At 43.4% G+C, this 26,978-nt stretch overlaps 1 protein-coding gene across 1 annotated transcript; it reads left to right on the top strand.

Annotated features, from left to right (window-relative positions):
* The first annotated feature begins 147 nt into the window (after positions 1-147).
* Positions 148-26,965, top strand: LOC143807876 (cyclic GMP-AMP synthase-like). The gene is made up of 5 exons (XM_077289893.1): positions 148-1,105; positions 5,637-5,859; positions 15,172-15,426; positions 25,319-25,427; positions 26,022-26,965. Exons 1-5 carry the CDS (start codon positions 278-280, stop codon positions 26,365-26,367), a joined length of 1,761 nt encoding a protein of 586 aa, XP_077146008.1. The 5' UTR covers positions 148-277; the 3' UTR covers positions 26,368-26,965.
* The last annotated feature ends 13 nt before the right edge of the window (positions 26,966-26,978 follow it).

Consider the following 26,978-nt stretch of genomic DNA (forward strand, 5'->3'; position numbering starts at 1 on the left):
TCTGCTTTGGTTACCTTACGGATATTATGCATGATATCGCATAACTGTATGCGGCTATTTTGTCTTCTGTTGTATAGTTTATTGTATATTGATTAATAATAATTAAAAATCACTAGTACAGTAGATGCTGTACAAGCACATGAGAACTTCCTATAATCCACACAGGCTTTCAGTTTCATTTCTTGGTGAACACTCAGCCTAGGGAGGGGCACTGATTTTTAGAGGAAAGACAAACACATTTTGCAGCATTCACATATTGAGTGGAAAGACACTAGAAATGGACGGCAGACGACAATCAGATCAACACAAAGAAATGGCGACACGACCAAAAGAGCCAAGAAGCAGGGGAGGGTCTGCTCGTAGTTCAGTTCAGTCAGGAAATGCTGCAAAAATGAAGAGAGATTCAGAGAAACCTGAAAAATATCCATCATCCAAAGTGGACAACAGAGGTGATGGACATTCAGGTGGTAGGAAAACCCTACAGAAGTCACCAACGGAAGAAAGGAGAAAGAATGATCCTACAGAAGAAAGCAATCATCCAACTATAAAATCAACCAGAAAACAAAGAGACACACCAGCAAAGAAAGAGAAAGACAGAGAAACATCACCAGAAGGTAGTAACATGACAGACCAACTTACAGACGATGTAAAGAATTTTCCAAAAGAATATAACGGATTTAGTGAAATTACACAAAATAGAGCTAGGGATAAAGCCTCTAAACCACTAGACAGGCCACAAAAATTAAGAGATGCTAAATGTAAATCCCTTGATGAAATATGTGAAAATGGACAAGTAAAAGTGGCTTCGGGAAAAAAAGGATGCGATAAAAGAAGTAAAGAAGAAAAAAATGATGTTTCAATTTTAGATAAGGGAAATACAGAGCCCAAAGGAAATGATCTGAAAACTGCTAGCTCCAGAACTCCGAGGAGAATGAAGGATTTAGTTAATGGAAAATTGAGAATGAAAATGGAAGATATTTCAAAAGCAGCAGAGAAAGTCAATAAGGTTGTAAGCACTATACTGAAATCTAGAGAATTCCAAGGTGATCCTCTGTTTAAGGATATAAATAAATTATCCACTGGAAGCTACTATGAGCGTGTCAAGGTAAGATGTGATCTATTTTCAAAAGTCAGATGAAACCTGTTTCTAGCGGGAAACGTATAACATGATGCTGGATTTCTGCATTGTATAAATAGTTTGCTACATAACTATGCTGTTCCACCATTAGACCATATACTGTATATCACAAATGCAGTCAATACAGGAATCAAAATAAGTCCTTATGTTAAAATGTAGATTTACCAAAAATAAATATAATTGTAAATATAATGTAGCATTTTATGCAGGATTAACAAAATACATTTTTTTTAACTTTTAAAAAGGTATAGTGTGTGAATATTTAACCCCCTCATCACAGCCCCTTACATGTAGTATATGATAAAAGCAGGGGTATAACTATAGTGGGTGCAGGTGTTGCAGTAGCACTCTGACACTTAAGCCTAGAAGGGTTTAAAAACTCCTTTTAGACCTTAGGAGATATTCAGTTTTTAAAGACCCTTGATAGTTGGGGGTGCTGTTGGAGATTGTCAATTGGAGCCCACAGGCGTCAAGTTATGCTACTGCATGAAAGCTATGAAGCTGTGTGGTGCATAGGCTATAGCGTCAGATTTAGGTGGGGGATTAAGGGAGTATTGGTGGAGCAGTGATCAGGCAATTCTATGGCTGAATCAGAAGCAGGTACACTTCAATGGATCCCGGTGATTCTGAGACTGTTTTTTTCCATGATATATTGTACTTCATAATAGTGGTAAAATTTGTTCAATATGACTTGCGCTTATTTGTGAAAATATTGTGACCCCCGGCTTCAGCTGCCTCTGATGTCTGTTGATGTCACATCAACTTCCGGAATTGTTAGCTGACCTGGCATCACCGAGGCGGGACACAGTCTCCCTGAGTAACTGGGCTGTGGGCAGAGCTTCACCACACGTCACAGCTCAGCATCGTGCAGGCTCTCTCCCCCACTGCTTTACTGCTTTGATTAACAGACCTAAGTAAGCCCTCGCTATGATACATTATACATACTGAACAAAACACAACACTTGTTTCTGCTCCTATTTTTCATGAGCTGGACTCCGAGATCTAAGACTTTTTCTATGTATACAAAAGGCCTTTTTCTCTCAAATAGTGTTCACAAATTTGTGTAAATCTGTGTTAGGGCTCATACTCAATTGTGCGAGAAACGGACGAGTGCAATCCGATAAAAAAATCGGATTGCACTCGGACCAATGTTATTCAATGGGTTACATCTCATCTGGGATTTTTTTTTTGCATGCTGCGATTTTCTGCGTATCTTGGAGGAGACTTGCCAATGCAAGTGAATGGGTGCGAGAAAAAAAATCACACGGCATATGGATCATGCGTATGCCGTCCATTTTTTACAGATACCTTACCATTCTGTGGCATAGAACACTGTAAATGGTCCTGTAAATGATTGTAGAAAAATAGTTGCAGAGAAAAAAAACGCATTGCATACGCATGTCATACGGATATCATACAGATGCTATGTGATAAAAATTGTACTCGCATGACACTCGTCCGTTTTTTTGGTCCAGATTACGGACCGTTTTTTTTCTCATAAGTAGGTATGAGCCCTTAGTGAACACTTCTCCTTTGCCGAGATAATCCATCCACCTCACTGGTCTGACATATCCAGATGTTGGTCAGACAGCATGATTATTGCACAGGTGTGCCTAAGGCTGGCCACAATAAAAGGCCGCTCTAAATGTACTGGTACAGTACCTGAGGCCGCTCCACATGACCCCTGGTTAAAGAGGTTGTCTCAACAACATTTTTAGTTACAACTGTTATTTTATTTACATTTTTCTCAAGAACAGGTGGTTTTCAAATTATGTTGTTTATAGTAATAATAATTTTTATTCATATAGCGCTAACATATTCTGCAGCGCTTTACAGTTTGCACACATTATCATCACTGTCCCCGATGGAGCGCACAATCTAAATTTCCTATCAGTATGTCTTTGGAATGTGGGAGGAAACCGGAGAACCCGGAGGAAACCTACACAAACACGGGGAGAACATACAAACTCCTTGCAGAGGTTGTCCTTGGTGGGATTTGAACCCAGGACTCCAGCGCTGCAGTGCTAACCACTGAGCCACCATGATGCCTCTGTGTGTATTCATGCAGTACAGAAGAGTGGCTGAGCATGCACAGTTTTAATGATCTCCTATTGCAAGTGTGGCACCTCAGGGTCCTGGTCGTCACAGTAACATTGCTTTCCTCATGGGGAGAGTGATGTTACACTTGAAGGCAAGGAAGGATAACTTTCACCAGGTAAACACAAGCATGCAATGTGTTCACACTCCAGGCAACCAGGGGGAGCTTTTGATCCTATTTACTAGGTGACTCCCCATATATTTGGTAGTTTTGGAGGGAAAGTTAGTCAGTTAGTGTCAGACAGCAGACTGGAGCAGTCTGAGGCAGGAAGAACCTCATGAGGAGCCGTGCAGCCAAAACAGAGTGCTGCAGCTCCTGGACAGAGACAACACTGAAAGCAGAACATATTGCAGTGAGCGTGTAGGAGAGAGGAGCACAGGCGAGGACACCAAGGGGAGGAGAGCAGCGAGCAGACTGTCTCCCTGGCAAAGCGCAGACACCTGTAGCCAGACCACCGAGGTAGTTAGGGACTCTAAGACTTACAGCAGAGACCGGCAGGACAACTGAACTGCAAGTTACCAGTCCGCCACACACACCTGAGACACAGTAACACATAGAGCCTGGGGCATGCTAGAGTTGCTGTAAAAAGGCTCGAGTCCTATCCTATATGGGGGACAGAGAGATGAACTGTGAGGACCTTATCTGAAGCCATAGGCAGTAAGGGACCACAACACCACCGCGCTAGAGGAAGGCTTTTAACTCCACCTGGTAAAGGGAACTCTGAATTTGCTTCCAAGCCGGACCCTGCCTGCCCTGTGATCTGCTGCCCTGGACTGTGGCTGCCTGAAGTCTTCAGTAAACCAGGTATAGAGACTGCAAACCTGTGTCCTCGTTCCTTACTGCACCATTCACCATCTTCCATCTACACACCGGGAGCATGGGGATATACTTCACCTGTGGGAAGTTGTACCATCTAGCTGCCATAACATCACCCCAGAGCACCCCTTGAAGCAGCGGCGGTCCCCACTGACTGAATACCACAGGTGGCATCACGAACACAAACTTTATTCAATTTCCCCTTTTACATGGGCGCCCAGAGCCACGGACCGGGTCGCCACCGTGACATCCCCCTGTGAACACCGGACCCGCTACCGGGTACCCCATGGCCCTGGCGGGCGACTCACAAGTACTGTCTAAAGCTGGCAGGATGACCGGAGCACACACAATCACGTTTTTAGTGTTCCTGCGCTTCTCCAACGCTGCTGCAGAATTAGAGAGAGCTGAGTTTGGTCCATACAGTTTCCTATGTTACAGAATTGTAATGTATCCATAATAATCTGATGCCATACTAATGTTCCGTATGGCATCTGATTTCTTTCTCACACCCATCCGATTACAGATGCAATTTTTTACTCATGCTGAATACAGCTGAGAAAAAATATCTGCAGTGCCTCAATAAATAACATTGGTCCGAGTGCAATACCTTTTGTAATCAGATTGCACCCATCCGGTCATGTGAACGAACCCTAAGGACATCTAAAAATGGGGCGTGCTAAAACACATCAGCAGCAAAACCAGTTATTCTTGCACAGGCTTTAGGAGTCAAAGAAATCCCTTGATAAGTAGTCAAACTTTTTTTAAATGTGCCAGTCAATTTATTCTTTATTAACATAAGTGGAAAAAAACAGCATGAAAATGTAGCAACAATTTTCCAGGTGTATGGCTACCTGATCCCATTACTGTTCAGTACTGTTTGCAATTGGAGAGGGTCATTGATAAAACAATAATGAAGCTAAAAGGAAACAATTGCAATCAGTGCATTGCCATCATCCCACCATAGATACACAAGGCAAATGTAAAGAGACATAAGTATGATGGTCTCAGTGCTCTGTTATTGAGGGAATCTTGTTACAATATTTCATGAAAAACATGATTTCATTATTATAACTTTTCCACGAGAAGTAGTTACCACGTTGAAGAGAGTATTGTAGCGCATCATTTTAATGACTGTTTATGCCTTAGACTGCCTTCAAAAATCTGACATTGATGGTCCGAATACAGAGCACAGAGATGTGGACTGTCCGGGGTCTCCTGACTAATACTCAACAGTTTCATAGGCTTACATGTGGCTGCTCAGTTCAGGTCAGGAGACACACGGCCATTTTGGGCACCCCAGTGATGTACTCGGGCAATAAATATCGGGTGTGTGAAATCCGTCTTGGGCCGGGGTCAAACTTGCGAGAAACTCGCACGAGTCTCTTGCATCAATACCCGGCACAGCTGCCGACACTCGGACCAGAGCGCTCATCTGCATAGAAATACAAGAAGCCGCACGCTCCAGTCCCGAGTGCCAGGTATTGAGACGCGAGACTCGTGCGATTTTCTCGCATGTGTGACTCCTGCCTTACTCAGATTTTGCTTTTTCCTATGACCTGACAATACTCATTATTTCAATCACAGATATCAAAGCCAAATGAATTTGATATAATGTTAGAAATCTCCGTACCATCTTACAATACAATTCTTCTGACAAACCTTGACAAGAAAGGGCCTTTCTACACATTAGCCTTTAAAGGTCGAAGTCCGCCAGCCATGGAAGAATATATCGAGGAAGGAAATATTTCAGCCAATGAAATAATGAAAAAATTTAGAGGTCTTATTAAGCAAATAATTGGCAAGGCCGGTAAGTCAAGTCTCTGTAATGTATTCCTGTGTAGTCACTGTTAATCACATGATGTACATCTTTACAATATATAGTCGCAAAGAAGTTACAGGTAAATTTATATTAGGTGTTTTTTCAGAGGTTTTTTTTTTTTAAATGCATGTTTTCCTTAAATTTTTCTTGCATTTTTTTACGGCGGTTATGGCATTCTAGATTTGTTTCTTGTGCATTCTGATAAAGTTTAGTGTTGAAAAAAGTCCTATTTCATAGAATCAGGTTTTGGCACAAAAAAATGCAGCAAAACATGATACTTGCGTTTTTGGTGCATTTTTTCAGTGTTTTTTTTCACCACCCATTCAAGTCAATGGCTGAAAAACGCTGAAAGAAGTGACATGCTTTATGTCCAAAAAATCATGCAAAGCAGAAAGTACTGGTGACAAAAAAACAATGTATGTGGATGAGATTTCTGAAATATCATATGCTTTGCTGGTATTTTAAAAAGCAGATGAAAATTAGCATAAAAAAATGCATTGAAAACGCAGCAAAAACTCCTAGTGTGAACTTAGCCTAAAATGTTTTCAGATCCTCCGAAGTTACTATACATATACTGTATGTGCATAAGTACTCACCATGTTATGTGGCATTCTGGCCACATCAGTTACAAAGTTGACACTTTATTATTGCATTCTTAGTCAGTGCAGACATTCCTGAATTTAACAAATCTTAATCCTAAAAGAGGACACCCAGGGGCGTAACTACCGCGGTCGCAGCGGTCGCCAGTGCGACCGGGCCCGTCAGGTCAGGGGCTCGGGCCCGGCAGGTCAGAGGCACCCAACACCATGTTGCAGTGCAGGAGATTTGTTATCTAATTATACTCACCTACTGCTGGCGCGGTCCCTGCGCGTCCCTGCTTCTTCCAGCTCTGCATATTCTTCCTGTACTGAGCGGTCACGTGGTCCCACTCATTACCGAAATGAATATGCGGCTCCACCTCCCATAGAGGTGGAGCCGCATATTCATTTCGGTCATGAGCGGTAACGGTGACCGCTCAATACAGGAAGAAGATTCAGCACTGGGAGAAGCAGGGACGCGCAGGGACCGCGCCAGCAGTAGGTGAGTATACAGCGCTGTGCGATATTTACCGCTCCTCGTTCCGATGCAGCTCCGTCATCAGCGTCCTCTGGCTGTGACGCTCAGGTCAGAGGGCGCGGTGACGTAGTCAGTGCGCGCCCTCTGCTGAGCATCAGTGCTGGAGATGGAGCCGCACGAGAAGCAGGTAAAGCGCCGGCGTCCTGAGCGAAGAGAGGTGAGTATGTGATTTTTTTTTATTTTTATTGCAGCAGCATTATATATTGCACAGCTTTATATGGAGTATCTATGGGGCAATAATCAATGGTGCAGAGCATTGTATATGGCACAGCTTTCTATGGGGCAATAATCAATGGTGCTGAGCATTTTATATGGCACAGCTTTCTATGGAGCATCTATGGGGCAATAATGAACGGTGCAGAGCATTATATATTGCACAGCTTTCTATGGAGCATCTATGGGGCCATAATGAACGGTGCAGAGCATTATATATGTCACAGCTTTATATGGAGCATCTATGGGGCAATAATCAACGGTATGGAGCATTATATGTGGCACAGCTTTCTATGGAGCATCTATGTTAACCCCTATGTTATCCATCTTTGTTATCCCCCCTATGTTACCCTTGTGCCTGTCTCCCCTAGCCCTCTTGTGCCCTCTCCCTTGCCACCTCGTCACCATTTGCTCGTGTCTTTCTCACTGCCCCTGTATGTAGGGGCTGCATTACACTATGAGGGGGGCTGCGTTGTATTCTATGGGGGTTACATTGAGTTGTATGGCAGGGCTGCAGGGGGGGGGGCCCATTTGGAAGTTCGCACCGGGGCCCATAACTTTGTAGTTACACCACTGAGGACACCCCTTTTTGAGAAATATAATTTGAACCCCTTCATGACAAATGACGTAAACTTACGTCATATGTCAAGTCCTTGACCTTGTTGCAGGCTTGCACGCTGCATTTGTAAAAGTCCTATCTATCAAAATGTAGACTAAATTAATCCAATCAGTAAACAGCGTAATGAGAAAAAAATTAAAATGCCAAAATTATGGTTTTTGGGTTGCGATAACATTGCAAGGAAATGTGATCAAAACATTGTATCTACCCCAAAATTACATCTGTAAAAGGAAAAGCTCAAGGCGCAAAAAATAAGCCATCACCAAGCCCGATATTACCAATAATGAAAACATTACAAGTCTCAAAAGATGGCACCAAAAAAGAAAAACATTTTGTTTTCCAAATTTCCCCCCCAAAAATGTCATGACTTAAGTAAAAGAAACTATACATCTTTGATATCTGAGTACTCATACTGACCTGGAGAATCATATTGCCAGGTCACTTTTACCATGTAGTGAACATGGTAAATGTAAAAACCCAAAATCAATTTCTGAAGTTGCACATACCACACCAGCAACCTAAAGATTTACCAGGATAAAGAGGCTTCTCCACCATCCGATGATGATTATTCCAGTGACTCTGCCACACAGAAAAATAAGCAAACTAAGGCTTTCAACCTACTACCAAGTTCAAGAAGGAAGTATCTTAGCACCACTCTTGGCCTTACGTTTAGTAAGGTTGTATACTGTGGATGCAGACGAGACCTTGAACAACCACGGCGTACATATAAAACCAAAGGTGATGGAAACTGCTTCTTCCGGGCCATCAGCTACATCTTGACAGGAACAGAGGACAACCATTCCCTTCTCAGAGATAAAGTCATCCACCATATGAAAACTGACTTGACAAAAAAACTACAGGACTACTTGAACCAAAATGTGAATGAATATGTGAACATCTCTGGAATCTCTCGTGATGGAGTCTGGGCAACTGATGCAGAGATCATGACCACGGCGAATCTGTTGAGTTGCGACATAATAATCTACACAAACGTCGGTGACTCCATGGATTGGTTGACATATCCTGCAAGCTTCAATCTGCAGTCAACAACTGAACATGCACTGTATCTTGAAAATAAGCACGATCATTTCAATGTTGTTATCAGTGTTTAGCTTTAAACGTTAATTTGGTAGCAAGGACATGCTAGACTAAATGTCATAATACACAGAATGACTGTTGGGCGATTTGTTGCCCCAGATAATTGCATTGCATGATAAGTGACTTATAGCTAATGAGAAATTATTGCCCCCCCTCCCACCGCTAGGTGGTGCTGGCTCTGCTTCTACAAGCTCCAACGGCACTAGCCAGGTGCCGCTCTCCTCTATGGCGCCTGGCTGTGACGTCGGCGCATGGAGAGGCAGCGCCACCTAGCGGCAGGAGGGGGACCCCGTCTACCAGGAGACGGGCAGCGGCGGTTAGCGAGGGGGGGTAATCGGGCAGCCCCCCTAAGGTAACTATAAAATGGGGGGGTATTTGTAATGCATATGCATTACAAATACCCCCCTTTACAACTACTTTTGCCATGGGCAAAAGTTTTGTATAGTGGGAGGTACTCTTTAAGAATTGTCAGTTTGGTTTCTCAATAAAATGTTGAAGCATTAAGTAATTCTTGTGTATATCACTCAATGCAAATGATTTCATTGGGGTATAATATGAGCTGAGAGGTATAAATTGGGCTAGGCAACTTTAACCCCAGATTAGTTACATAATCTGGCCTGGAGGGGTATAGTTTGGCCTAGGCTATTTTACACCCCGGGGTATAGTTTGGCCTAGGCCAGTTTATGCCCGGGTATACTCTGGCATAGACCAAATTATACCCGGGGTTAATCTGGGACAGGGTTACTTTGGCCTGTTACACCGAGGAACCCTTTTACTGGTTGCTATGGGATTTTACATGACCACTTTATCCTAGCAATGCCTTGTATATGCTTGGAAAAGGGGTTTATCTACCTTGGGGGCACCCTGCTTGCTATAGGGTTTTACATGGTGTAAGTACCTTAGATTGATCATTTGAAATCGCTTAGCAACCAGGAAAAGAGTTCCCCAGCCTCCATGCAATGCTGCGACAGTGCCCCCAAGGTAGATAAACCCTTTATACAATTCTATCCAAGGCATTACTAAGATAAAGTGGTCCTGTGAAATTCCATAGCAACCACCTAAGGCGTTACCCACCCATCCTTAAGTGCTGCGAGGGTGTCCTCCAAGGTAGATAAGCCCCTTTTCCAAGCGTATCCAAGGCGTTGCTAGGATAAAGTGGCCATGTAAAATCCCATAGCAACCAGTAAAAGGGATCCCCACCCACCCCGCAGTGCTGTGAGGGTGCCCCCAAGGTAGATTAACCCCTTTTCCAAGCGTATACAAGGCGTTGCTAGGATAAATTGGTCATGTAAAATCCCATAGCAACCAGTAAAAGGGTTCCCCGGCTTCCCCGCAGTGCTGTGAGGGTGCCCCCAAGGTAGATTAACCCCTTTTCCAAGCGTATACAAGGCGTTGCTAGGATAAATTGGTCATGTAAAATCCCATAGCAACCAGTAAAAGGGTTCCCCGGCTTCCCCGCAGTGCTGTGAGGGTGCCCCCAAGGTAGATTAACCCCTTTTCCAAGCGTATACAAGGCGTTGCTAGGATAAATTGGTCATGTAAAATCCCATAGCAACCAGTAAAAGGGTTCCCCGGCTTCCCCGCAGTGCTGTGAGGGTGCCCCCAAGGTAGATTAACCCCTTTTCCAAGCGTATACAAGGCGTTGCTAGGATAAATTGGTCATGTAAAATCCCATAGCAACCAGTAAAAGGGTTCCCCGGCTTCCCCGCAGTGCTGTGAGGGTGCCCCCAAGGTAGATTAACCCCTTTTCCAAGCGTATACAAGGCGTTGCTAGGATAAATTGGTCATGTAAAATCCCATAGCAACCAGTAAAAGGGTTCCCCGGCTTCCCCGCAGTGCTGTGAGGGTGCCCCCAAGGTAGATAAACCCCTTTTCCAACCGTATCCAGGGCGTTGCTAGGATAAAGTGGCCATGTAAAATCCCATAGCAACCAGTAAAAGGGATCCCCACCCACCCCGCAGTGCTGTGAGGGTGCCCCCAAGGTAGATTAACCCCTTTTCCAAGCGTATACAAGGCGTTGCTAGGATAAATTGGTCATGTAAAATCCCATAGCAACCAGTAAAAGGGTTCCCCGGCTTCCCCGCAGTGCTGTGAGGGTGCCCCCAAGGTAGATAAACCCCTTTTCCAACCGTATCCAGGGCGTTGCTAGGATAAAGTGGCCATGTAAAATCCCATAGCAACCAGTAAAAGGCTATAGTCTGGCCTGAGGGTATAGTGTGGCCTGTTATAGTTTGGCCTAGGCTGTTTTACATCCTTAGGTATAGTTTGGCCTAGGCCAAAATATACCCAGGGTTAAATGTAGCCTAGGCCACTTTAACCCTGGGGGGTATAATGTGGCCTGGAGGGGTATAGTTTGGCCTAGGCTATTTTACACCCCGGGGTATAGTTTGGCCTAGGCCATTTTATGCCTGGGTATAGTTTGGCCTAGGCCAGTTTATACCCCGGGGTATACTCTGGCCTAGGCCAAATTATACCCGGGGTTAATCTGGGACGGGGTTACTTTGGCCTGTTACACCGGGACATTCACATGTTCCTCTTCCAATGTGGTGTACTTTATTCTGTGCACTATACAGTGGGGCAAAAAAGTATTTAGTCATTCAGCAATAGTGCAAGTTCCACCACTTAAAAAGATGAGAGGCGTCTGTAATTTACATCATAGGTAGACCTCAACTATGGGAGACAAACTGAGAAAAAAAAATCCAGAAAATCACATTGTCTGTTTTTTTATCATTTTATTTGCATATTATGGTGGAAAATAAGTATTTGGTCAGAAACAAACAATCAAGATTTCTGGCTCTCACAGACCTGTAACTTCTTCTTTAAGAGTCTCCTCTTTCCTCCACTCATTACCTGTAGTAATGGCACCTGTTTAAACTTGTTATCAGTATAAAAAGACACCTGTGCACACCCTCAAACAGTCTGACTCCAAACTCCACTATGGTGAAGACCAAAGAGCTGTCAAAGGACACCAGAAACAAAATTGTAGCCCTGCACCAGGCTGGGAAGACTGAATCTGCAATAGCCAACCAGCTTGGAGTGAAGAAATCAACAGTGGGAGCAATAATTAGAAAATGGAAGACATTCAAGACCACTGATAATCTACCTCGATCTGGGGCTCCACGCAAAATCCCACCCCGTGGGGTCAGAATGATCACAAGAACGGTGAGCCAAAATCCCAGAACCACGCGGGGGGACCTAGTGAATGAACTGCAGAGAGCTGGGACCAATGTAACAAGGCCTACCATAAGTAACACACTACGCCACCATGGACTCAGATCCTGCAGTGCCAGACGTGTCCCACTGCTTAAGCCAGTACATGTCCAGGCCCATCTGAAGTTTGCTAGAGAGCATTTGGATGATCCAGAGGAGTTTTTGGAGAATGTCCTATGGTCTGATGAAACCAAACTGGAACTGTTTGGTAGAAACACAACTTGTCGTGTTTGGAGGAAAAAGAATACTGAGTTGCATCCATCAAACACCATACCTACTGTAAAGCATGGTGGTGGAAACATCTTGCTTTGGGGCTGTTTCTCTGCAAAGGGGCCAGGACGACTGATCCGGGTACATGAAAGAATGAATGGGGCCATGTATCGTGAGATTTTGAGTGCAAACCTCCTTCCATCAGCAAGGGCATTGAAGATGAAACGTGGCTGGGTCTTTCAATATGACAATGATCCAAAGCACACCGCCAGGGCAACGAAGGAGTGGCTTCGTAAGAAGCATTTCAAGGTCCTGGAGTGGCCTAGCCAGTCTCCAGATCTCAACCTTATAGAAAACCTTTGGAGGGAGTTGAAAGTCCGTGTTGCCAAGCGAAAAGCCAAAAACATCACTGCTCTAGAGGAGATCTGCATGGAGGAATGGGCCAACATACCAACAACAGTGTGTGGCAACCTTGTGAAGACTTACAGAAAACGTTTGACCTCTGTCATTGCCAACAAAGGATATATTACAAAGTATTGAGATGAAATTTTGTTTCTGACCAAATACTTATTTTCCACCATAATATGCAAATAAAATGATAAAAAAACAGATAATGTGATTTTCTGGATTTTTTTTTCTCAGTTTGTCTCCCATAGTTGAGGTCTACCTATGATGTAAATTACAGACGCCTCTCATCTTTTTAAGTGGTGGAACTTGCACTATTGCTGAATGACTAAATACATTTTTGCCCCACTGTATGTCCTATTGGGGGTCTCTATGTGGGAGAAACAGGACAGAAACTGAGAGCATGGATGAAGTGTCAATGCCACACGATTACAGATAATAAAAAAATATTTACCGCTGGCCATTTCTGTGGTCCAGGACACAACATAAGCAATAGGAAAGTTGCCATATTAAAAGGTAACTTTAAAGAACAAAAACATTAAAGGGTTTGGAAATACAAACTTAATATAGCCTTTGATTAACTTCACACAGGACTACATTTTTCAGGAGGATTTATGGCTTACTATAAGATCTAAAGAATCTGCTCCAGATACAGTGAGGGCACCAGGCCTCTGATCTTACTTTGATATTGGGACTATAACATTTTCACACCACTAATACAATTAAGGATTCTCTCTCAGAGATCAGATTGTTTGTTCATTTAAATGCCCATTATGTGATAACTCTGGTTTTTTGCGTGTATATATTTGTGTTTCTTCACAAACTTTGTTATACCATGCTTGAGGAAGAGACCTTAAGGTACCGTCACATTAAGCGATGCTGCAGCGATATCGACAACGATGCCGATCGCTGCAGCGTTGCTGTGTGGTCGCTGGTGAGCTGTCACACAGACAGCTCTCCAGCGACCAACGATGCCGAAGTCCCCTGATAACCAGGGTAAACATCGGGTTACTAAGCGCAGGGCCGCGCTTAGTAACCCGATGTTTACCCTGGTTACCAGTGTAAATGTTAAAAAAAACAAACACTACATACTTACATTCCGGTGCCTGTCGCGTCCCCCGGCGTCCGCTTCCCTGCACTGTGTGAGCGCCGGCCCTAAAGCACAGCGGTGACGTCACCGCTGTGCTTTGCCTTACGGCCGGCACTGACACATTCAGTGCAGGAAGCTCTGAGCAGCAGCGCGGACGCCGGGGGACATGACAGACATCAGAGGGTGAGTATGTAGTGTTTTCTTTTACTTTTACAATGGTAACCAGGGTAAATATCGGGTTACTAAGCGCGGCCCTGCGCTTAGTAACCCGATATTTACCCTGGTTACCATTGTAAAACATTGCTGGCATCGTTGCTTTTGCTGTCAAACACGACGATACACGCCGATCTGACGACCAAATAAAGTTCTGGACTTTCAGCAACGACCAGCGATATCACAGCAGGATCCAGATCGCTGCTGCCTGTCAAACACAATGATATCGCTATCCAGGACGCTGCAACGTCACGGATCGCTATCGTTGCAAAGTCGCTTAGTGTGAAGGTACCTTAAGAAGTCTGGAAAGCTTGCTTTATAACAATTTATTTTACTTTTGTTAGCCATGAAAAGGTATCATATCTACAAGATTATCTTGTTTTTCCAACCTAGAGCATTCTTAAATCATTAAGAGGCACACACTTCTTAATGAATCAGGTGTATCTTATAGCTGGAGAGTGCTTCAGACAAAATGTTACTCTCAGGAACTGGAGCACATTTCTGTCGCAATTCAAGCCACCAAAGTGGCCTCAGCATGTCCTCCAGGATCCAATAACTTTGGAAAAGTTGACCCGGACTAGCATAAAAAAAAGAAAAGGTTTGCAAAACTTTTGGGCAACTTCGAGTGCTGCCAATACCTGACCTATTTCATACTATCCAAGATTTTGGCAGAATGAATCTGATGAAGTGTATAGATTTATAGAGACGTCACCTATTTTTTTTCTTTTTATTTTGAATAATTACAGATTCAATGCATGCTGTTGTGCACACAACATTGCCCACTGTGGTAAATCTATTAGATGACCGTATGTATTATGCGTGCAAGTTTAATAGCTACCTTTTTTATTTTATAGTGTGATTTTTATACTCTAGACTATTAATATTACTGTGTGCATGTTTATAATATCAAAGTGAATTTCTTAGGCCTAACTAGATACTGTATAATAAAACACAGTCTCAGCTTGCGCATTTCATAGTTCTACCTGACTACATATGCATAAATCGATGATGATTAAATAACAAAATAAAACAATATAAAAGTAACAATTTTGAACAAAACATAATTGTCACAATAATTCTGACTCCTATTACCATTACTAACCACATGTGATCATAATTAATATAGAAATGGAAGATGTAACCCTACAGAGGAAAGATCCTGGGAGCCCTGCAGTTACTATTTCCATTAGAAATGAACCTCAGGACATTTCAGTGGATCTTGTCGTTGCCCTGAAAATAATTAACAGATTGCCTAAAGAAACTAAAGGTGGAATGAAGATTGATGATTGGCTTGGCATGAAAGTAAAACTGGAATATAAAAGAAGTCACTTCTACATGGTGCCCAAACGAGCAATGATGGGAAACAGAACACTGAACGCAGGTAAGATATACTTATTTACTTACTACAAGGTATATGCTCATTTTGATTTTTTCTTGGGTTTTGTATGTGAAATGACCACAGTATAAACATGCTCTTATACACTGCACGTATACTAACTTATGCTCCTGCTCATTTTTTTGGTTAGACTATAATATTGTAGTAGCAAGTCCTCTTGGTAAAGAGTAGCAAACAAGAAAATTAAAAATGAAATATTTTTTGAATAGAGTACAATTTAAACAATAAATTCAATTGCAAAGATGATTGTTTTATAAGCACATAGCAAATTTACCCATTGGAAATAAACCTTTAATATCAGGTTTCACCGGGGGCATGACGATCTTGGTCGCAGAGATTGCGACTGGATCCGGCAGGGTTGGGGGATTGGGGCCCACCCTTCAGAGAAGCAGCTGGTTCCTCTCAATGATACACTGCGCTGTATATGTACTTTCAGTGGAAACGTCTGTCAGCATTAGGCTCCACCACCTCCTGCCTCTGCCTGTGACTTTGGTTTCTGTGCATGTGTGACAGTGTGCTGTCTGTTGCTGAAGATAAAGCCAGTGAGCAGCACTGGCAGTCTCTGGCACATAAAGTATGTGAGGCAGAAGTTAGTGTGCCTCATCCCAGCACTGCTATATGTTTGCTCTTCCACCCAGCTCGCTTCAGTAACGACGAGTTAAGTTTTTTGATGTGAGATGTTTTGTGGACAAGGACAATATTAAATTATGCTGCACAAAAGATAGCCAGCATTCAGGCTGCGCAGCTAGCGGCATTTTCTGCAATATATCTTATCTTAAAGTAAACTGTGAAACCATGATGTGTCACTGTTACAAGCTGCCTGGAACACATTGGAAGCTGTGTAGGGAGGATGAGGTGAGGAGAACCAGGGACTAGAGGATGATAGATCAGGTAGTGGGGGGTCACCATCCCAAAGAATCAGTCACATACAATGTGAGCAGTGGAGGGAACATTTGGAGAAGTTTATGTTTAATGCACAACTAAGTGAGACAACCTCACCATATGTCCCAAAGACTAAATTGAAACCTCAAAGAAAGGACATAATACCAAAATGTCAACAACTATTGTCAATAAGTTTATTAAATTGTAACAAAGAGTATTAAAAATGGAGAAACTGACAAAGATAGTACACAGTGCAAATTGCTAAACACATCAAAAAGGGTACAGATCAACCATACTGGGAAGTGAACCTCAAAGAAACGAGGTGAATACCAATACATATCCTAAGAGGATCCCAAATAAATGCAAAAATAAAGTGTCTCTCAGCATAAGTACCAGTAAAGAGATGATCCGTGGTTCCCCAGGACTCCAGCTCCCCCGGCGTCCGCTTCCCTGCACTGTGTCAGCGCCGGCCGGCCGTAAAGCAGAGCACAGCGGTGACGTCACCGCTCTGCTTAGGGCCGGTGCTTACACAGTGCAGGGAAGCGGACGCCGGGGGACGCAACAGACACCGGAATGTAAGTATGTAGTGTTTGTTCTTTTTTTACATTTACACTGGTAACCAGGGTAAACATCGGGTTACTAAGCGCGGCCCTGCGCTTAGTAACCCGATGTTTACCCTGGTTACCCGGGGACTTTGGCATCGTTGGTCGCTGGAGAGCTGTCTGTGTGACAGCTCTCCAGCGACCACACAACGACGGAACAGCGACGCTGCAGCGATCGGCATCGTTGTCTATATCGCTGCAGCGTCGCTTAATGTGACGGTACCTTTTACAGTGGTGACCAGGACCTGGTCATGTGGTCTAACCATGTGACAATATGGCCATATATGGAAAATAAGGCTGAGTTTACTCTTAACAACCTCCTAGTAGCAGAACATAATAAGTACATCACTGTATGCATATATAAACCACTTCTATGTTCTGAATTCTTAGGTACATTATCTGCAAAGAGAAATGTGAACAGACAGAATACGCTACATTCTACAGTAGCAGTAAAGTGGAGGAGATTTCTAGAAACATAATGCTACAAAAAATATCTCATAGATAACATTGCATAATTAACCCTTAACAATGCAAAGCATGAAATGTGCAGCATATGTGCACCTGGAGAGTAACGACCATGGTGAGGAGCCAGCCAATGATAGTAGATGATAGTAGATGTGTGTCCTCAGACACACATTCAGCTGAAGTGTACTGCAGTGCAGAGACCCGTTGGGTCCATGCACGGCAATACATGCTACCAGTGAATCAGAGGTCAGCAGCTAACGTCGGCATGCACGTGGCTGGGTGCGCATGGCAGTGGCATCAAGCACTACCGTTGTTTGCATGCTGAAGTCAGCACCTGGCTTCAGAAGAGGACGCCACATGGCGGGAGAGCAGATGAATGGTGAGTATAATTGTTTCTTTTTTTCTATGCATTAAAAAAAGTGGCCAAACGAGGGACATATACAAGGATGGGGGATATATATACCAGGATGGGGGATAAATATACCAGGATGGGAAACATGTATACCAAGATGGGGGATATATATATACCAGGATGAGGGACATACAAAGGGAGTTCATTAAAGATTTCCCCAGACCACTTCCTGTAGACTGAGAGCAGTGAAACTTGGCACAGTTATTAGTCCGTCTCTACATAGGTGCCACCCAGGGAAACACTTCTACAAGCAAAGTGTTTACAGTTGCTTAAAGAGATGGGAGAAGTTGACAGGTTGCTTCAAAAGCCACGTTGTGTCTTCTGAAATCAGAGTCTCATCATCTGGATAATTCTTGCCATTCAAAAATAATTTCGTTGTTGGAAAGAGGTGGAAGTCCGATGGTGCGAGGTCAGATGAATAAGGGGGATGCGATAGAATTTCAAAGCCACAGGAGCATGCTCCCATTTGGGCAAGATGTGCGTTGTGAACTGGTGCATTGTCTTGCAGAAGGCGGACACCTTTGGTGAACAAGCCACGTTGGGTTTGATGGTCTCCTGTAACTTCCCCAGCAGTGAAGCATAGAATGCCCCAGTGATCATGCTACCCTTTGGTAGGAAATAAATACTACTCCATTCTGGTCCCAAAATACTGTGAGAATGACCTTGCCTGCCGAGGGTTGGGCAAGTGCCTTCTTTGGAGGCTATGAGTCATGATGCTTCCTGTTGTGAATTCGGTTTGTGGGCTCCCCCGGTGGTCTGTTATGGCAGTGCCTCCTATGTGCCTTCCTCCATCTCTGATTACCTGTCGCCACCCTCTAGGGGAGTTTCCTATTTAAGGCTGCTTGGCTGTTAGTCATATGCCGGCCAACAATGTGCTAGTAGCATTCTGTTGCATTCACCTGCCTCAAGTTCCAGTTCAGCTAAGTTGAATTTTGTTTCTTGTTTTGCTATTTTTGTCCAGCTATCTGCAATGTGACTCTTCAGTGCTGGAAGCTCTTGTGGACAGAAAATTACTACTCCAGTGGCATGAGTTGTCACTGGAGTTTAAAGTAATTTCTGAATGGTGTTTTTGAATAGTGATTTTTAGGTCGACCGTGAAGTAACACTTTCCTGTCCTTCTGCTATCTAGTAAGCGGACCTCACTGTGCTAAATCTGCTGTTCATCCTACGTATGTCATTTCCTCTGAACTCACCGTCAATATCTGTGGGGGCCTACTATCATCTTTTGGGGTTCCTCACTGGAGGTAAGGCAGGCCTGTATATTCCTCTTATAGGGGTAGTTAGATCTCCGGCTGGCGCGTGGTGTCTAGGGCATCGTAGGTACATCCCCCGGCTACTGTAAGTGTTGGGTCAGGTTCAGGTCACGGTCGACCTTAGTTTCCATCACCCGAGAGCTAGTCCGTTTTGTATTTTTATTCCCCTGGTCATTGGGGTAACCATAACAGTTTGGCCGGCCACTAAAAAATCTATGTGTTAAAAGATGCACTAAAGCAGGAAGGAGGAGAAAAGGTTTTTTTTTTTTTCTGTGTTTGAAAGTGCACCTTAGTTTGATCATTTGTATTCCTTGCTTAAACTGCAGTCTTCAGCCTTTTTTTTTCTCCTCTCCTCTTAACCTCTGAATGCTTGGGTTACACCCATTTGAATATGGATCCACAGAGTTTAGTTGCAGGTTTGAATAACCTTGCGACAAAAGTACAGAACCTACAAGATTTTGTTATACGTGCTCCAATGTCTGAACCTAAGATTCCTCTGCCTGAATACTTTACCGGAGACAGATCCCGGTTTTTGAGTTTCAGAGAAAATTGCAAATTGTTTTTGTCTCTGAGATCTCACTCTGCTGGTGATCATACTCAACAAGTTAAAATTGTTATCTCTCTATTGCGCGGCGACCCACAAAGTTGGGCATTTGCATTATCGCCAGGGGATCCTGCGTTGTTAAATGTAGATGCGTTTTTTCAGGCTTTGGGGTTGCTTTATGAAGAGCCTAATTTGGAGATTTTGGCTGAGAAAGCCTTGATAGCTCTTTCCCAAGGGCAAGATGAAGCTGAGATATACTGCCAGAAATTCCGTAAATGGTCGGTGCTTACTAAATGGAATGAGTGCGCTTTAGCAGCTAATTTCAGAGAAGGTCTCTCTGATGCCGTGAAGGATGTCATGGTGGGGTTCCCTGTGCCTGCAGGTCTGAATGATGCCATGAAATTGGCTATCCAGATTGATCGGCGTTTGCGGGAGCGCAAATCTGTGCACCATATGGCGGGGTCTTCTGAGGAAAAATCTGTGCACCATATGGCGGTATCTTCTGAGCAAAAACCTGTGCACCATATGGCGGTGTCTTCTGAGCAAAGACCTGTGCACCATTTGGCGGTGACCTCTGAAAAGGCATTAGAGCATATGCAATGCGATCGTGTTTTGTCTAGAGGCGAACGTCAAAATTACAGGCGCAAAAATGGATTGTGCTTCTACTGTGGAGATCCAGCTCATGTTATATCAGCATGCTCTAAACGTATAAATAAGGTTGATAAAAAGGTTGATAAATCTTTTTCTACAGGTACCTTGCAGTCAAAATTTCTTTTGTCCGTGACATTGATTTGTACCTTATCATCTGTTACTGTGAATGCTTATGTGGATTCTGGCGCCGCTCTGAGTCTCATGGATTGGTCCTTTGCCAAGCGTTGTGGGTTTGATTTGGAGCCATTGGAAGTTTCTATTCCCCTGAAGGGTATTGATTCTACACCTTTGGCTAGCAATAAACCACAATATTGGACACAAGTGACTATGCGTCTTACCCCAGACCATCAGGAGATTATTCGTTTCCTTGTATTATATAACCTACATGATGTCTTAGTGCTTGGATTACCATGGTTACAGATTCATAATCCCGTCTTGGACTGGAAATCTATGTCTGTGTTGAGCTGGGGATGTCGGGGTATTCATGGGGATGCACCTTTGGTTCCTATTTCTTCATCTACTCCCTCTGAGATCCCAGCATTTCTGTCAGATTTTTATGATGTCTTTCAAGAGCCTAAAGTTGATTCTCTCCCTCCTCACAGAGAGTGTGACTGCGCTATTGAATTGATCCCCGGTAGTAAATTTCCTAAGGGTCGCTTGTTTAATTTGTCTGTACCTGAACATACTGCTATGCGGGAGTATATCAGAGAATCCTTGGAAAGGGGTCATATTCGCCCCTCGTTGTCTCCACTAGGGGCAGGATTTTTCTTTGTAGGTAAAAAGGATGGTTCATTGAGACCTTGTATCGACTATCGACTTTTGAATAAGATTACAGTTAAATACCAGTACCCGTTACCTTTACTGACTGATCTGTTTGCTCGTATAAAGGGGGCTAAGTGGTTCACTAAGATCGATCTACGTGGTGCGTATAATTTGGTGCGGATTAAGCAGGGGGATGAGTGGAAGACCGCATTTAATACGCCTGAAGGCCATTTTGAGTATTTGGTAATGCCTTTTGGTCTCGCAAATGCCCCTTCCGTTTTTCAGTCCTTTATGCACGATATTTTCCGTGAATATCTGGATAAGTTTATGATTGTGTATTTGGATGATATTCTTGTTTTTTCGGAGGACTGGGAATCTCACGTTCAACAGGTCAGGAGAGTTTTTCAGGTTTTGCGAGCTAATTCTCTTTTTGTAAAGGGCTCAAAGTGTAGTTTTGGAGTTCAGAGAATTTCCTTTTTGGGATATATTTTTTCCCCTTCATCTATGGAGATGGACCCTGTCAAGGTCCAGGCCATTTGTGATTGGATGCAACCTACTTCTTTGAAGAGTCTGCAAAAGTTCTTGGGTTTTGCTAATTTCTATCGCCGATTTATAGCGGGTTTTTCTGCCATTGCTAAACCTTTGACTGATTTGACCAAAAAGGGTGCTGATGTTGCTAATTGGTCCTCTGCGGCTGTGGAGGCCTTTCAAGAGCTTAAGCGCCGCTTTTCTTCCGCTCCTGTGTTGCGCCAACCTGATGTGTTACTTCCGTTCCAGGTTGAGGTGGATGCTTCGGAGATCGGAGCAGGTGCAGTTTTGTCGCAGAAAGATCCTGACTGCTCAGTAATGAGACCATGTGCGTTTTTCTCCCGAAAGTTTTCGCCCGCTGAGCGAAATTATGATGTGGGAAATCGGGAACTTCTGGCCATGAAGTGGGCGTTTGAGGAGTGGCGTCATTGGCTTGAGGGTGCTAGACACCAGGTGGTGGTCCTCACTGACCACAAGAATCTAATTTATCTTGAGTCGGCCAGGCGTCTGAATCCTAGACAGGCGCGCTGGTCGTTGTTTTTCTCCCGATTTAACTTTGTGGTGTCATATCTGCCTGGGTCCAAGAATGTGAAGGCGGATGCCCTCTCTAGGAGTTTTGAGACTGACTCGCCTGGTGATTCCGAACCTACCGGCATCCTGAAGGATGGGGTGATATTGTCAGCTGTCTCCCCAGACCTGCGGCGTTCTTTGCAGGAGTTTCAGGTGGATAGGCCTGATCGCTGTCCGCCTGGTAGACTGTTTGTCCCTGATGATTGGACCAGTAGAGTTATCTCGGAGGTTCATTCTTCCGCGTTGACAGGTCATCCTGGAATTTTTGGCACCAGGGATTTGGTGTCTAGGTCCTTCTGGTGGCCTTCTTTGTCTCGAGATGTGCGCATGTTTGTGCAGTCTTGTGATGTTTGTGCTCGGGCCAAGCCCTGCTGTTCTAGGGCCAGTGGGTTGTTGTTGCCCTTGCCTATTCCTAAGAGGCCTTGGACGCACATCTCTATGGACTTTATTTCTGACCTTCCGGTTTCTCGTAGGATGTCTGTCATCTGGGTGATTTGTGACCGTTTTTCCAAGATGGTTCATTTGGTACCTTTACCCAAATTGCCCTCCTCCTCTGAGTTGGTTCCTCTATTTTTTCAGAATGTGGTGCGTTTGCATGGTATTCCTGAGAATATAGTGTCTGACAGGGGTACTCAGTTTGTGTCTAGATTTTGGCGGACGTTCTGTGCCAGGATGGGTATCGATTTGTCTTTTTCGTCTGCATTCCATCCTCAGACTAATGGCCAGACTGAGCGTACTAATCAGACCTTGGAGACTTACTTGAGGTGTTTTGTGTCCGCTGATCAGGATGATTGGCTTGACTTTTTGCCATTGGCAGAGTTTGCCCTTAACAATCGGGCCAGTTCTGCCACTTTGGTTTCTCCATTTTTTTGTAATTCAGGGTTTCACCCTCGGTTTTCGTCCGGTCAATTGGAGTCTTCGGATTGTCCTGGAGTGGATGCTGTGGTTGATAAGATGCATCGGATTTGGGGACAGGTTGTGGACAATCTGAAGTTGTCCCAGGAGAAGACTCAACAGTTCACTAATCGTCATCGGCGTATTGGTCCTCGTCTTTGTGTTGGGGACCTGGTGTGGCTGTCTTCTCGATTTGTTCCTATGAAGGTCTCGTCTCCTAAGTTTAAGCCTCGGTTTATCGGCCCTTATAGGATTCTGGAGGTTCTTAATCCTGTGTCCTTTCGTTTGGACCTCCCAGCATCTTTTAATATCCATAATGTTTTCCATCGGTCATTATTGCGGAGGTATGAGGTACCGGTTGTTCCTTCTGCTGATCCACCTGCTCCTGTGTTGGTTGAGGGTGAATTGGAGTATGAGGTGGAAAAGATCTTGGACTCCCGTGTTTCCAGACGGAAACTTCAGTATCTGGTTAAGTGGAAAGGTTATGGCCAGGAGGATAATTCTTGGGTGACAGCATCCGATGTTCATGCTCCTGATTTGGTTCGTGCATTTCATAGTGCTCATCCAGATCGCCCTGGTGGTTCTGGTGAGGGTTCGGTGCCCCCTCCTTAAGGGGGGGGTACTGTTGTGAATTCGGTTTGTGGGCTCCCCCGGTGGTCTGTTATGGCAGTGCCTCCTATGTGCCTTCCTCCATCTGATTACCTGTCGCCGCCCTCTAGGGGAGTTTCCTATTTAAGGCTGCTTGGCTGTTAGTCATATGCCGGCCAACAATGTGCTAGTAGCATTCTGTTGCATTCACCTGCCTCAAGTTCCAGTTCAGCTAAGTTGAATTTTGTTTCTTGTTTTTGCTATTTTTGTCCAGCTATCTGCAATGTGTCTCTTCAGTGCTGGAAGCTCTTGTGGACAGAAAATTACTACTCCAGTGGCATGAGTTGTCACTGGAGTTTAAAGTAATTTCTGGATGGTGTTTTTGAATAGTGATTTTTAGGTCGACCGTGAAGTAACACTTTCCTGTCCTTCTGCTATCTAGTAAGCGGACCTCACTGTGCTAAATCTGCTGTTCATCCTACGTATGTCATTTCCTCTGAACTCACCGTCAATATCTGTGGGGGCCTACTATCATCTTTTGGGGTTCCTCACTGGAGGTAAGGCAGGCCTGTATATTCCTCTTATAGGGGTAGTTAGATCTCCGGCTGGCGCGTGGTGTCTAGGGCATCGTAGGTACATCCCCCGGCTACTGTAAGTGTTGGGTCAGGTTCAGGTCACGGTCGACCTTAGTTTCCATCACCCGAGAGCTAGTCCGTTTTGTATTTTTATTCCCCTGGTCATTGGGGTAACCATAACAGCTTCCATTACATAGACTGGACTTTAGTCTCATGATCATAGTGATGGACCCAGCTTTCATCCTGTGTGATCAGTCTGTTGAAAACATCTTCCTGGTTTCCATGGCTCATTGTCAATAGAGCTTGAGAGCATTTGACTCGTTCCTGCTTCTGGAAAGGTATGAGCAGCCGGGGAACCCAGTGAGCGGATACCTTATGCATGTGAAGATGGTCTTGGATGATTTTTTTCCATGGACCCCACACTAATCTTGACATTTTGGGCTAGGCGGCAAATGTTTACGCAGCGATTTTCCAAAATGGCAACCTCCATTTGCTGGATAGTGTGTTCATCATTAGCAGAGTGGGGAATTGGAGCTGTTCCGCAGCACCGAACACCTGCAGCAGCACGCCGCACATCCCAGCCTGTGGCCTGCAGCTACACTCCACTCTTGCATCCTCCAGCAGCGACCCTGGGACCCTGCTTCACCACAGCCACCACCCCCAGTAAGCAATAAGACGCATGAATTATCATTTTATAATCTGGTGTGTCTTATAATCTGCAAAATACGGTATACCAGGATGGGGCCATGAAGGTGAATATATATACCAGGATCCAAATCCTGCATCCAAGGCCCATCAGACTGTAGTTATGCCACTGGGTTACACCACAGATTAAGGGTGATTGCTGATCGTCACATCAGGAGAATGCTTTATGATCAGCTTACTGTCAATGAAGCCATCAAATAGGGATAGTTCTACTTGGAGACCCCTCATTTAAAAGGGAAAGCATTGTGTACTAAATTTTGCTTTCATTATACGAAATATGAATATTGAAGATGTATAATGTTTTGTTTTTTTTTTTTAAATAAATGATGTTATATAGACACATCTTTCATCCATTGTATATGTTGTTTGCAATTATATAAACTTTTTCCATAAAACATTGGTTGCATATACCATAGTGAAGTAGCTAGAAGCTTTTATTTTCACAGATACATGGCGAATTTCATTTTCAAATATTGAGAAGGAAATATTATCCAATCATGGAAATGGAAAAACTTGTTGTGAAAGTGGAGGGAGCAAAAAAGAAATGTGCTGCAGGCAAGTGGCAAGTTTTGTGCTGATATACCCCTTATAGGCATGTGCACAGATGCTGGATGGAGTGGTAGATGTATCATGTACCATAGCACCATATGATGTAACATGCTCCACAAAATGCGGTATTATGGAGAAATACTGGACATCTATCACACAACATTTTGTGGAGTATGCTATTTTCTTTTTCTTTTGAACCATTTGTTACATTTGAAGGATGCAGTATGCAATGTAACCGTTAGAGTAGAGAGGGACCGATAGGGACTTTTTAGTTAAAGTATGTTAAAAAGGAGATTAGAATATTACATTCAATAGATAGACATTTAGGATTAAAATCCATGCTCGTTTCGGACCATCCCTTTTAAATACAACTAATATTAATGAGAAATTGTAGGCTCCCAATATTATTACTTTTTGTAAATTTGGAATTTTTTGCACACCTGTGATCAGATGTTTCTGAATCTCCTTAATTTCCTTCTGTCATAGTCACATATAGACTTGTGTGCTGCACCTATAATTAACAGTTCATATTCCAAGTGTAACACCCGACAAGTCAATCTAGAAGTGTTCAATAATTGTTATATTATTGTTGGTTCTCAGAAAACAGTGTCTGAAACTGCTGAAGTTCCTGCTGGAGCTGCTTAAAGAGAATGGAAAGCAAAGAAAAATGGATCAGTTCTGCTCATACCATGCCAAGACTGCGCTACTGCATCTCTGTGCGACATATCCAAAAGATGATGATTGGAAATTAGAAGATTTGGAATCATGCTTTGACAGATATGTTAGTTTCTTCCAAGATTGTCTTAAGAATTACACGTTGGATAACTTTTTTCTACCTTCTCATAATCTTTTCAGTGCTGAATCTGTAGACAAATCAAATTGTGACTATCTTTATAGGGAAATCGAAAAACAACAAACACATGATTACCCTATTTTTAATGACTAGGACTGTTGTCAAGTGGCTTATGAGAGGCCACATATAGTTTGAAATGTTGAATAAATCAATTGTTAAAGAGGTTTTTTATGGCATATTTTTAATTTTACAGGCATCCTCTTAGTAAAAATAACAAAATGAGCTGTCCCCCCCCCCCCACCCTGTCTATGCAGCGTGATTTTGTTCTCATGCTGAATACATTGACTGCTGCCGTCAGATGTAGTTGTGAGATCACTGATGCAGCCGTATCAAAGACTGGAGGCACAGGAGGATAATTAGGTACAGCTCATTTTGTTATATTTAACTTGAAAAAAAAAACCTTTTACTCTGCCTATATTATTTTCTATAATACATAAATTGTTAGTCAGCAATGAAATATAGAATTTGTGGTTTTATTTTATAATAAAGATGGCTGCTATATTTTCATTAGATAATGTGATGCATTTCATTAATGTTTAATATTTAGATTTTTCTTTCATATTCGAAATTTTGAATTTATGAAAATAAATTTAACTTGCAACATAAGTTTGAGAGGTGAGACAGGTTTCTAACAACTTTTTGCCAAGTTTACCCAGTTCTGAAAAATGAAATAAACTGGTGAAAAACATTCCTAATGCCTCAAT

Source organism: Ranitomeya variabilis, chromosome 2, assembly GCF_051348905.1.
Source record: "Ranitomeya variabilis isolate aRanVar5 chromosome 2, aRanVar5.hap1, whole genome shotgun sequence".
NCBI classification, from domain to species: Eukaryota; Metazoa; Chordata; class Amphibia; order Anura; family Dendrobatidae; genus Ranitomeya; species Ranitomeya variabilis.

Bases quoted from the DNA above. Each gene is read 5' to 3' on its own strand.
- LOC143807876 (XM_077289893.1), top strand. From the start codon at position 278: ATGGACGGCAGACGACAATCAGATCAACACAAAGAAATGGCGACACGA. The intron at 1,106-5,636 runs GTAAGATGTGAT...TTTCAATCACAG, and splicing joins GCTACTATGAGCGTGTCAAG to ATATCAAAGCCAAATGAATT. The intron at 15,427-25,318 runs GTAAGATATACT...TTATTTTCACAG, and splicing joins AAACAGAACACTGAACGCAG to ATACATGGCGAATTTCATTT.